Below are 13,729 nucleotides of genomic sequence, written 5' to 3' on the forward strand. Positions count from 1 at the left end.
GTAATTAAAAAACTTTGCTCTGTTTTTTATTTTTTTCTCGCTTTTTTCATCCTGAATAACCTGAAATAGTAAATGTGATTGATTATGGGTTCATGTTCACTCTGCATTACCTACCTTTATTGTATGTTGGAACTGAATAAATTTCTCAATCTATTGTTACAGTGTACTGCACCTAAAACTAAAATCAGAAAAGGAAATGATAAAGCAGAGGAGTTTACTTTTTCAGGTCAGAAACAAACCTCTAGCCACATCTCTGTCCGAGGCCCCAATTTTAACCTTAATTGTAGTACAATAGACAGTTACCATGAAAGAATTATAATTGTCTCTGTATCATAAATGTACAAGGCAACTTTTTTCTCCCTCCCAAGAATCATATTTTGGAGATCCTCTTGGAATTTTAAGTCAAAAGATAGAATTATGGCTTTATTTCATATATTTTCTCAAGAAAATTTGGTTAAGTATTCTTGTTTTATCTTGTTCTTTTTAGGTGCAGGTGGTAGCATTATCACGAATTTTGAGCAGTTGGTAAAAGGCTGTTGGAAACCAGAAGCTGATGAATGGCTGAAGATGTCCTAGTGAGTTGGTATAGACTGTACTGAGACTTGGCCTTTTATCCTTAGATCTTACCAATTTATTTTAAAAAACATTTTGGGATCTCTAAATAAATGTGGGTGAAACAAACAAACAAATAAAAGGATAATGGGAAGAAAACCAGGAAACCTAAGTTTTTCAAGAAGTCTGCTCTCTTAAATGTAGCTTTTAAAATAAATATTGATTCCTTTTTCTGTGGGTTCCTCCTCTTAGAAAATAAAACCAAACAAAAACTGTAGAACTGTGGGAAGAGTGTGTATTTATGGAGCAAGAACTACATAGGAACAGAATTCTCTGGAATCAATTGCAGGCTCTTGGCATTTTCATTAATTTTCACCCAGATTTCAAATTATTCATAGTTCCTGGTAGTAAAATGTCAAGCTTATGGTAACAGTCAATACGTTATCATAAAGCCCTGTTAGTTGCTTTAAAAGTGAGAGTTGAATTTAACTATTGGGTTGGCCAAAAAGTGCCTTCGGTTTTTAAGTTAAAAAAAACAGACACTTTTTTCATTTTTACCAAGAACTTTATTGAACAATGTATTCACCCTTTTGTTCCACTACCTTCTGCCATTTTTCAGGCAATTTCATAATTTCATCTTCCAAAAACTTTTTATGTTTTTGAGCAAAGAACTGTTCCAGGTGCCTTTTACAGTCTTCCAGGGAATTGAAATTTTTTTCCATTAAAAGAATTTTGTAAAGACCGAAGTAAATGGAAATTCGAAGGTGCAATGTCTGGTGAATACGGCAGATGAATCAGAACTTCCCAGCCAAGCTGTAACAGTTTTTGCCTGGTCATCAAAGAAACATGCGGTCTTGCGTTATCCTGATGGAAGATTATGCATTTTCTGTTGATTAATTCTGGACACTTTTCATCTAGTGCTGCTTTCAGTTGGTCTAATTGGGAGCAGTACTTCTTGGAATTAATCTTTTGGTTTTCCGGAAGGAGCTCATAATAGAGGACTCCCTTCCAATCCCACCATATACACAACATCAGCTTCTTTGGATGAAGATTGGCCTTTGGTGTGGTTGGTGGTGGTTTATTTCACTTGCCCCACGATCTCTTCTGTTCCACATTATTGTACAGTATCCACTTTTCATCGCCCATCACAATATGTTTTAAAAATGGAACATTTTCATTACGTTTAGTAGAGAATTGCCTGCGGAAATAAGGTCAAAAAGGTTTTTTTCACTTAACTTATGTGGAACCCAAACACCAAAGCAATTAACATAACCAAGCTGGTGCAAATGATTTTCAGTACTTGATTTGGATATTTTGAGTATGTCAGCTGTCTCCGGCATGGTGTAATGTTGATTGTTCTCAGTTAATGTTTCGATTTGGTCTCTATCAACTTCAACTGGTCTGCCCGACTGTGGAGCATCATCCAGCGAGAAATCTCCAGCACGAAACTTCATGGTCCACTTTTGACATGTTCAGTCAGTCACAGCACCTTCTCCATATACTGCACAAATCTTTTTTTGTGTTTCAGTTGCGTTTTACCTATCTTGAAATAATAAAGCATAATATGCTGAAAACGTTGCTTTTTTTCTTCCACCTTCAATGTTAAAATGGCTACACAGAAATTCACTAATTTTCATAAGTCTTTTTTTAACTGCACGCTGATGTGACAGCTGTCACATACAATCTAACAAAATTGTTTCGAATGAAGTTAAAGACAATTAAGTGCTACTAGAGCCATCTGCAGAAGAAACTGAACAAACCTTTTGGCCAACCCAATACATAATAAAAATAAGAAAAAGATTAGAGGAAATAACCCATTCTATGCTTGTACGATGCAGACTACCTTTTGCACCCATTTAAGAGAATCTAATCATTAGGTGTTCTCTAAAGACACCGACCCAGTCTTAAATAAGTCACAAATGTATCCCTGATGCACCTGAAAATGAAATAGAGAAATACAGTTACTATAATAAGCAAGGTGAGGAAGTCTTCATGTGAAAATAAACTCATTAGAATGGATTAAAAATGAAGGTTGAGAAGCAGTATGAATGATGAAGTATATGTTTGAGTGAACCAGTAGATTTCAGGATGTTTACCTTGGAATGTACCCCTTAAAGCTTGAATGAGGTAGTTTAGAAATAGAACAAAGGAGCTTTGATCGATAATAAGTTATAAATAAAGCATTAATGTTATTCAGGGGAAATTTTTCTCATTTCAAGTATGTGCTTTGAAACGTCTTCCATGAAACATTTCTTGGGACTGTAAAACTGAAATCGAATTGTGATTCTCCTGTGTTCAGAACCTTGCAGTGACTCCCCAGATGGCCCATGAGACCCTCCAAGATCTGTGTCTCTCCCGCACCTAATTTGCTCTGACTTCAGCTCTTACTGTTCTCTCCCTTGCTCACTGCACTCTGTCCTTGAGCAAGCCAGGTGTTGTCTGGTTTAAAACTAAGTTCTCTCTCTGCCTAGAATCTGTTTCCTCAGGTGGCCAACTCCCTTATCTACTTTGCTCAAAGGATTTTCTCAAAGCTTGCCTTCTCATTGAGGGCTACTGCTTAAAATTACACTTCCCTCTTTTTCTCCCACAGCATTTATCATATTTTATAATTTACTTATTCATTATGTTTATTTTTCTCTCCCTTTGGCTTTCCTCCATGCTTCAAAGAATACAAGAAGCAAAGTATAGGGATTTTGTCTTTTTTGATTGCTCTTATATCCTAAACACCTATCACATAGTAGACAGTAAATATTATGTGAATGAATGAATGATTAACAATTTGTCAGGTGAGATCATTGGGATCCATTATGATATTTTGTGTATGCATATATATATATGTTTTCATATATTTATTACCAAATACTTTTGCATAGTGGAAAAAGCCTGTATGGTCTTAGAGAATACATATATTGTAATAAACAGAATGTTGGTAAAAATATGAATGTTAGAGTTGCTGGTGAGGTCTTCGAGGAATTGAGGAACATGATACTGGAAACTGGAAGAAAGGTGATTTAGTTATATGTGCTGCAGTTGTGTGGAAATCATAATCTGTAAGCATTGAACTTGGATATTCAGTTGAGTTTCAGAAGCAAAGTGTTGGCGATCTGAGCTGGTTTCTTCTTGCTTCTTACAGTGAAGTGTGAGAGGAAAGAGTTGAATGGAGGGAATAACTGCTAAACAAAGAAACCAAGACTTGATGATTTGGGAAATTCTCAGCCTATCCAGATTGCAAAAGATGATAAAATTAGGAGAGTCATTCTTAGGAAAAGCCTGCTGTGGAGAGAAAGTTAAGGGTGTGGCTGGACAACTTTTGCTAGTGTTAAAAGAGATTAGGCGTGTGATTCATGGATCCATTCAGCTATCATAGCAGAAGCCTGGAATAGAGATGAGATTATCCAGGAAAGATCTGTGAAGAACCATCTTGACTGATGGCGTGGATCCCCTGTGTCATGCATAGGAAACCCAAAAGATTTTTGAAAGTGTTGTATCAGCAGAAACACTGCCAGGTTGGACTGAAAGGGACAGAGACAAGATGAAATAGAAGAAGTCAGACTCCCAAAATTCTACAGGTAGAAACGGGCTGATAAAATTTTTAGCTGTCGATATGTACTACCATTCAAGGAAAAGGAAGAATGGCTTTAAGGTGGGAGCTGCGGGCCTAGAAACCTGAGGCCAGACCTGAGGCTGGAGTCACAGGTGCAAAAGCCAGAGCCATGAATGCAGAGATTAGAGCTGTAAACTCAGAGGATGGAGCCTCAGGCCACAGAAGATTATTCCTGGGTCTGGAAACCTACCGGAATTTGCCCTGCTGGATTTTGAAATTGCATAGGACTGTGATCACTTTCTTCCTTCCATTTTCTCCCTTTTGGCGTGGGAGTGCCTGTAGCTGTTACCTATGCTTATTCCACCATTGTATTTTGGAAGCAGATAGCTTATTTACTAGGTTCACAGGAGACTAATATAATAAGTATAAGAATTTTCTGAATGCATTCTGATCTTCGTAACCAATCTCATTGACTTTTTCCTAAATCCCAGGCCTGCTCCAATCCCCTGCTTCAATTTATTGTTTACAAAATCCGTGCTCCTCAGATTCATTGCTTCTGAATTTATGCTCTAAGAGAACACAATCCAAAGTAGAATATGTGTATGCTAAGATGCCCATGATGAGGCACTATGGTTCAGAAACCAAACTATTAGAAACAGAGTGGCAAAAGGACATTAAGACAGTGTCTTAATGGAATTAACTATTTATTTTTTATCGCATCCTTTTAAAAGTCAGTTTGGTGTACATTTTATGATACAGTTGTACATGTACGTAATTTATAAAGTAATTGATATATATTAAGGAGTGTCTTAAAACACTTTTACCACTAGAGATGCACAGTCAAAAAGTTTGTGGACCACTGTTCTAAAACAGGAATGCTGCCCAGTTATTGGTAGGCAAGATCCAAACCCCTGTTACCCAAACCTAAGTGTTTTGAACTCAATCCTTAGCTTGTACTGATTAAACAAACTACTTTTTTTTCATAAAGTGGTTTATAGGGGCTTTTAAATTTGTCATATTTTATACTATGGCATTCTAAGAGTTTATTATTTATCTTTTTCTAGTTTTAAGCATGAAGAGCTAGAAGATGATCTGTTACTGAGATATACTTTATGTGGCAAATATATGACATGAAAGTAGTGCTTGTTATATGTTAATAGATAAACATCTTATTAAAGACTTTAAATTTTAATATATTGGCTAATGCTAATATTTTGTGCTGGAGTTAGCTAAGTGATGTGCTGGAGCTGGCTCACACTGTTTTATGAGAGCCATTCCACACAGCAGCCTGAAGTGGGCTGTGGGAGTACAGTTGGTCCTCTGTATCCATGGTTTCTGCATCTGTGGATTAACCAACTGTGGATCAAAACTATTAGAAAGAAAATTCCAGAAAGTTCCAGAAAGCAAACCTTGAATTTGCCATGTACTGATAACTGTTTACATAGTACTTATACTGTAATTACAACTACTTACATAGCATTTACATTATATTAGGTATTGTAAATAATCGAGATGATTTAAAGTATGTGGGAGGATGTGCATAGGTTATATGCAAATACTACATCATTTTATATCGCGGACTTGCGCATCAGTGGATTTTGGTAAGTGTGGGGTTCCTGGAACAAATTCCCTGCGAATACCACGGAACGACTGTATTTACACCGTGGAAATGAGGAAATGCTGCAAATCAGGGCTTTCTTTTCCATCCCCCATCCCACCCAAGGAGCTTGGTTAGCACTATAAGGTTTTTCAGGGCTAACATCCTTTTCCCAAATCATGCTGTGGAACGTGGGACTTTCAAATCCTTTGTGAAAAAGTGTTATGTGGTCAATTCAGAAATATTATATATAGAAACGTACTCTCTTTATCAGAAAGTCACAGTATGTATGAACATTCTAAACTTTGATACTTTATGCTGTGAAGAAAGGTATTTAACTTTATGTAACTCAGCATTTCCAAAACTTTATATGTACAGAACTCATTTTTGTGTTACATCTATTAATAACTCATTAAATTAATATTTTGAGAATACTGTTTGAGAAATATAGAGATAAATAATATTTATTACTTATTGAGTTAAAATGTGTTTTATTTTCAGCCCTGCCAAGGTAACCCTGCTGGGGTCAGTTATCTTCACATTCCAGCAAACCAAGCATCTGGCAATATCAAGGCATAATCTTATGTTCCTCTATACTATGTTTCTTGTGGTCACAAAGGTAAGAGTTCAAGGTAGCAATAAAGCAGTATTACAAATTCTGTGTAACCAAAATTCTGCATAAGGCAAGTAACGGAAAAATTTATTTTTTATTATAGTCTAAAAATATCAATTTTGGGGAGTTATTCAGCACATCCATGACTTACTGAAACATAGCTCTTCTATGATTCCTCATTTGATTTACGCTGAGGCTATCAGGAAGGATTTGCAGATAACCTTGTAGTATTTACATTGGAGGCCAGAGAGTAGTGGAAATAGCCAAGGCTGATCAGAGACTGCAAAGTGTTGTGTCATTTGTAAAATGAGGTTCTTGGAGTAGATGTTCTCTGAGGTTCCTTTAAACTTTAAAATTTTTATATTTTTATATTAGGACATATTTGTGGTCAGTCCCTTTAATTACTGCTGTCCGGTTGGATGCTTTATCCCTTCTTGAAGTTAGGAAATAGTGTAAGATGGTATAAGATCATAGGTTTCAGAGACAGGCAGTCTTAAATTCAAATCCTAGCTTCGCTGTCTAATCCCTGAATAGGCAAGTTACTTAATGTCTCTGAATCCTGATTTTCTCGTCTTCATTGTACCGATTGTTGATATGGTTCGAGATGACGTATACCATTCTATGACTGTGTCCGACACATCTTTTTAAATTATTTATTTATTTTTATTTATTTATTTTTGGCTGTGTTGGGTCTTCGTTGCAGCACGTGGGCTTTCTCTAGTTGCGGCGAGCGGGGCCTGCTCTTGTGGTGCGCGGGCTTCTCATTGGGGTGGCTTCTCTTGTTGTGGAGTGCGGGCTTCAGTAGTTGTGGCACGTGTGCTCAGTAGTTGTGGCTCGCGGGCTGTAGAGCACAGCCTCATTAGTTGTGGCGCACATGCTCAGTAGTTGTGGCGCACAGGCTTAGTTGCTCTGCAGCATGTGGGATCTTCCTGGACCAGGGCTCGAACCCGTGTCCCCTGCATTGGCAGGTGGATTCTTCCCACCAGGGAAGCCCTCTGACACATCTTACGAATTTTATTTCAGCTGTATGATGAGACTAATTCCGATTATTCTTCTTAAAATTTTTATATATTCACTATTCATGAGTAGACAATTGATTTTAAAATATTATTGTTTAAGCCTAGAGAAATTTTATAGATGTCTGTATCTCAGCCTAGATATTTTTGGCTAAAAACTTACCTATGAGATGCTTAGAAGGAAAACAGTATATATTATATAAATTTATGTCTTAGAAAGAACCAAATCACTGGAGGGATCATTAGTTTTTATTCCAGTAGTCTCTGCAGTGGAGGTGATCTGTGGTTGTTGTACTTCAGATATCTGAGGCAAAATCTCTTCATATGTGCCGACTTCTTCCAGTCATCAAATTTTGAGCTGCATTTTTTTATAACATTTTTACTGAGATATATTTTACATACCATACAATTCATCCATTGAAAATGTACAATTCAGTGGTCTTTAGTATATTCACAGAGATGTGCAGCTGTTACCACAATTGATATTAGAACATTTTCATCACCCCAAAATAAACCTCATACCTGTTAGCAGTCACTTCACATTTTCCCTCAGTCCCCTCAACTGTAGATGACCACTGATCTACTTTCTGTCTATAAATTTGCCTATTCTGACATTTCATGTAAGTGGAATCATGCAATATGTGGCCTGTGACCGGTTTCTTTCTGTTGCATGATGTTTTTGATGTTCTTCCATGTTGTAGTATGTATCAGTACGTTATTCCTTTTAATTGCCAAATAATATTCCATTGTATGGGTATACCACATTTTATTTCTCTATCAGTTGATGGAATTTGGGCTGTTTTACCTTTTGGCTAATATGAATAATGAGCTATGAACATTCATGTACACGTTTTTGTGTGGACATATACTACATTCCTCTTGGGTATAGCATATAGGAATGGAATTATTAGATCATATAGTAATTCAACGTTTAATCTTTTGAGGAACTAACAGACTGTTTTCCAAACTGGCTTCATCATTTTACATTCCCACCAGCAATGTATGTGAGAGTTCTAAGTTCACCACATCCTTAACCAATGCATATCTTTCTTATAGCCATCCTAGTGGTTGTGAAGAAGCAATTCATTGTTATTTTGATTTCTATTTCCCTGATGACTAATGATGTTGAGCATTTTTTATGTGCTTGTTGGCCATTTGTATATTTTCTTTGGAAAAATATCTGTTCAGATCATTTGCCCTTTTTTAATCATGGCATTTGTCTTTTTAATGTTGAGTTGTAAGATTTCTTTATGTACTCTGGATACTGGACCCTTATTAGATTTCTGGTTTGTAAATGTTTTCTCCTATTCTGTGAGGTGTCTTTTCACTTTCTTCATAGTGTCCTTGGAAGCACAAAATTTTTAAATTTTGATAAAGTCCAATTTGCATATTTTCTCTTTTGTTGTGTATGCTTCTGGTGTCATATCTAAGAACCCATTGCCAAATCTAAGGTCAAAAAGATTTACCTCTATGTTTCCTTCTAAGAGATTTATAGTTTTAGCTCTTATATTTAGCTCTGTGATCTGTTTTGAGTTAATTTTTGTGTATGGGATATCTAGTTGTTCAAGCACCATTTATTGAAAAGACTGCTCTTTCCCTCATTGAATTGTCTTGGCACCCTTGTAGAAAATCAGTTGACTGTAAATGTAAGAGTTTATTTCTGGACTCTTAGTTTTATTCCATTCATCTGTATGCCTATTTTTATGCTTGTACCATGCTATCTTAATTATTTCAGCTTTGCAGTAAGTTTTGAAATTGGGAACTGTGAGTCTTCCAGGTTTGTTCTTCTTTCTCAGGATTGTTTTGACCACTCTAGGTCACTTGAATTTCCATATGAATTTTAGAATTAACTTGACAATTTCTGCAAAGAAGGCCAGCTTATGTTTTCATAGGGATTACATTGAATCTGCAAATCAGTTTGGGGAGTACTGTCATCTTAACAATATTAAGTCTTATAATCCATCAACATAGATTTAAAAAATTTATTTAGGTCTTCTTTAATTTTTTTCAATGATGTTTTCAGTATATTAAGCCTTAGACTTCTGTTGTTAACTTTATTCCTAAGTATTTTGTTCTTTTTGATGCTATAGTAAATGAGATTGTTTTTTAAATGTTTTATTTTCAGATTGTACCTTGAAAATGTGTAGAAATAAAATTGATTTTTTATATGATCTTGTATATTGTAACCTAGCTGAACTTATTTATTAGCTCTAATAGTTTTTTTTTTTAATGGAGTCCTTAGGGTTTTCTACAAGATCATGTCATTTGCACATAGAAATAATTTTCCTTCTTCCTTTTCAATCTCCATGTCTTTTATCTCATTTTCTTGCCCAGTTGCCCTGTCTAGAACTTCCAGTACAGTGTTGAATAGAAATAGAGAGAATGAACATCCTTATCTTCTTTTTGACCCTAGGGAGAAAGCATTCAGTCTTTTCACTAACAAGTATGATATTAGCTGAGGGTGTTTTATAGATTCCCTTTATCACATTGAGTAAGTTAGTTCCCTTCTCCTCCTCGTTTGTTGAGTGTTTTTATCATGAAGTAATGTTGGGAGCTATATAATTTTTGAGAGTTTCTAACTTTAATCTTTAAAGAAAATGAATGTGTATTGTGGGTTTAGTTAGATTAACTGGTACTGGTATCTGTTAAATTTTTTGAATTGCAAGGATCAGTTTTTGTTGAAGGCCTAATTTGTGGAATAAAAATGATAGCTTTTCTTACAATTACTGCCAGGCATATAGTTGTTTATTATAGCACCTAAACTTAAATACCATATCGCAAAGTGATAATAAAAAGATATTTTAAAGTAGAATAACATACAGTATTGAACTTTTCTCATAGTATTCCTCAAATCTTCCTAATTAGAATATTATTCCCCTAACATTTTAGAATAATATTCTAATAATTTAGAATAATATTCCCCAGCATTTTACTAAATATCCACCAACTTCTAAACAGAATATTCATTTTTAGCTCATCCTTTTGCCCAGATTCCCTTTAGATTTATACTGATTTTTAAATAGCTTGTGATTTGTTTGAGTAGCTACTATAGTTTTTCATTTCTTAGGTATAAAATGATGAATTGACAGAATATACAGAGAAAAATTTGGCACTAATTATTTTTCTTTACCTTGCTTTTCTTGTATTATTTATATAGTTAGGAAATTTGCATTGTGTGTTTGTTTTGGATAATAATCCAGTGTTTTGACATATACAAAGATGCTAATAAATATGATTTTTCTTTTCAAAGAGAATATCTCCCACAAGTAAGACAAGGGCACAGGTATCTATAATACAAGTATAAAAATAGTAACAGAAAGTAAGTGCCACCAGTATTGCTCGACCTCTAGTATCTCTGTTGTCATCTCACCCACTAGAAGCTGCTCTGTGGTAAAACTCAGGTAGTCTCACTCTTGAAATGTGCAGCCTAGCTATGGACTTGTGGCACCATCCCATGTAGACATGAAGTCTCCTCCCCACCCCGCGCCTGCCTATCTTCCTCCTGACACCCTGCCTGAGGATTCCATTTAGTTTAGCTGCACCTAACATCAGTCTCTGCCGTCTCAGTTTCAGTTCTAGCTCTCTGCTTTCTGCTTGAGAAATTGTCCTGAAACAAGTGAGGGTAAGTGTGGGGATCACTTCATCAGTTTTCCTTTTCTCATGGAGCAGTCTTATACTGTCTGTTGTCCAGCACTTGAAAATAGTTGCCTCCTGTATTTTGTCAAGTTTATGATTTTTATGCCTGGAGGGCTAGTCTAGAAACAGTTATTCTGTTATAGGCAAGAAGGAAGTTCCTCTGTTCTTTCTTGCTCAATCTTGTCAGGGGTTTATCAGTCTGTAGTTAATCTTGTCAGAGGACCAACTTTTGGTTTTATTGTTCCTCTCAGTCATATTGTTTTACATTGCTGTCTCACATCACGTGTTTTGATGTGTATGTTTTTATTGTCATTCAGTTTAAATTCCTCCTACTTCACAATTTCTTCTTTGACACAGAAATGTTTACAATTGTGTTTTGAAATTTCAAGCATTAAAAAAACATTTTTTAAAAAATGATTTCTCCAGCTCCATTTTTTGTTCTCAAGATTGCTTTGGCTATTCGGGGTCTTTTGTGTTTCCATACAAATTGTGAAATTTTTTGTTCTAGTTCTGTGAAAAATGCCAGTGGTAGTTTGATAGGGATTGCATTGAATCTGTAGATTGCTTTGGGTAGTAGAGTCATTTTCACAATGTTGATTCTTCCAATCCAAGAACATGGTATATCTCTCCATCTATTTGTATCATCTTTAATTTCTTTCATCAGTGTCTGATAGTTTTCTGCATACAGGTCTTTTGTCTCCTTAGGTAGGTTTATTCCTAGATATTTTATTCTTTTTGTTGCAGTGGTAAATGGGAGTGTTTTCTTAATTTCACTTTCAAATTTTCATCATTAGTGTATAGGAATGCAAGAGATTTCTGTGCATTAATTTTGTATCCTGCTACTTTAGCAAATTCATTGATTAGCTCTAGGAGTTTTCTGGTAGCATCTTTAGGATTCTCTATGTATAGTATCATGTCATCTGCAAACAGTGACAGCTTTACTTCTTTTCCGATTTGGATTCCTTTTATTTCTTTTTCTTCTCTGATTGCTGTGGCTAAAACTTCCAAAACTATGTTGAATAATAGTGGTGAGAGTGGGCAACCTTGTCTTGTTCCTGATCTTAGTGGAAATGGTTTCAGTTTTTCACCATGGAGGACGATGTTAGCTGTGGGTTTGTCATATATGGCCTTTATTATGTTGAGGAAAGTTCCCTCTATGCCTACTTTCTGCAGGGCTTTTATCATAAATGGGTGTTGAATTTTGTTGAAAGCTTTCTCTGCATCTATTGAGATGATCATATGGTTTTTCTCCTTCAGTTTGTTAATATGGTGTATCACGTTGATTGATTTGCGTATGTTGAAGAATCCTTGCATTCCTGGAATAAACCCCACTTGATCATGGTGTATGATCCTTTTAATGTGCTGTTGGATTCTGTTTGCTAGTATTTTGTTGAGGATTTTTGCATCTATGTTCATCAGTGATATTGGCCTGTAGTTTTCTTTCTTTGTGACATCTTTGTCTGGTTTTGGTATCAGGGTGATGGTGGCCTCATAGAATGCGTTTGGGAGTGTTCCTCCCTCTGCAATATTTTGGAAGAGTTTGAGAAGGATAGGTGTTAGCTCTTCTCTAAATGTTTGATAGAATTTGCCTGTGAAGCCATCTGGTCCTGGGCTTTTGTTTGTTGGAAAATTTTTAATCACAGTTTCAATTTCAGTGCTTGTGATTGGTCTGTTCATATTTTCTATTTCTTCCTGGTTCAGTCTCGGAAGGTTGTGCATTTCTAAGAATCTGTCCATTTCTTCCAGGTTGTCCATTTTATTGGCATAGAGTTGCTTGTAGTAATCTCTCATGATTGTTTGTATTTCTGCAGTGTCCGTAGTTACTTCTCCTTTTTCATTTCTAATTCTATTGATTTGAGTCTTCTCCATTTTTTTCTTGATGAGTCTGGCTAATGGTTTATCAATTTTGTTTATCTTCTCAAAGAACCAGCTTTTAGTTTTATTGATCTTTGCTGTTGTTTCCTTCATTTCTTTTTCATTTATTTCTGATCTGATCTTTATGATTTCTTTCCTTCTGCTAACTTTGGGGTTTTTTTGTTCTTCTTTCTCTAATTGCTTTAGGTGCAAGGTTAGGTTGTTTATTTGAAATGTTTCCTGTTTCTTAAGGTAGGATTGTATTGCTATAAACTTCCCTCTTAGAACTGCTTTTGCTGCATCCCATAGGTTTTGGGTCGTCGTGTCTCCATTGTCATTTGTTTCTAGGTATTTTTTGATTTCCCCTTTGATTTCTTCAGTGACCACTTGGTTATTAAGTAGTGTATTGTTTAGCTTCCATGTGTTTGTATTTTTTACAGATCTTTTCCTGTAATTGATATATAGTCTCATAGCGTTGTGGTCGAAAAAGATACTTGATACGATTTCAATTTTCTTAAATTTACCAAGGCTTGATTTGTGACCCAAGATATGATCTATCCTGGAGAATGTTCCATGAGCACTTGAGAAAAATGTGTATTCTGTACTTTTTGGGTGGAATGTCCTATAAATATCAATTAAGTCCATCTTGTTTAATGTATCATTTAAAGCTTGTGTTTCCTTATTTATTTTCGTTTTGGATGATCTGTCCATTGGTGAAAGTGGGGTGTTAAAGTCCCCTACTATGATTCTGTTACTGTCGATTTCCCCTTTTATGGCTGTTAGTATTTGCCTTATGTATTGAGGTGCTCCTATGTTGGGTGCATAAATATTTACAATTGTTATATCTTCTTCTTGGATCGATCCCTTGATCATTATGTAGTGTCCTTCTTTGTCTCTTGTAATAGTCTTTATTTTAA

The 13,729-nt window shown here is 35.5% G+C and overlaps 1 protein-coding gene across 2 annotated transcripts in view; it reads left to right on the top strand.

Moving 5' to 3' along the window:
- The window catches only part of TMEM38B (transmembrane protein 38B), a 70,044-nt gene that overhangs the window by 42,487 nt on the left and 13,828 nt on the right, over positions 1-13,729 (top strand). Inside the window, exons 4-6 of one of the 2 annotated variants that reach the window (XM_059926522.1) lie at positions 163-226; positions 488-575; positions 6,195-6,312. In XM_059926522.1, coding sequence (XP_059782505.1) covers positions 163-226; positions 488-575; positions 6,195-6,312 — 270 coding nt within the window. The remainder of the gene's footprint in view (positions 1-162; positions 227-487; positions 576-6,194; positions 6,313-13,729) is intronic. The other variant, XM_059926521.1, reaches the window with a different exon arrangement.

This window comes from Balaenoptera ricei, chromosome 6 (assembly GCF_028023285.1).
Source record: "Balaenoptera ricei isolate mBalRic1 chromosome 6, mBalRic1.hap2, whole genome shotgun sequence".
NCBI classification, from domain to species: Eukaryota; Metazoa; Chordata; class Mammalia; order Artiodactyla; family Balaenopteridae; genus Balaenoptera; species Balaenoptera ricei.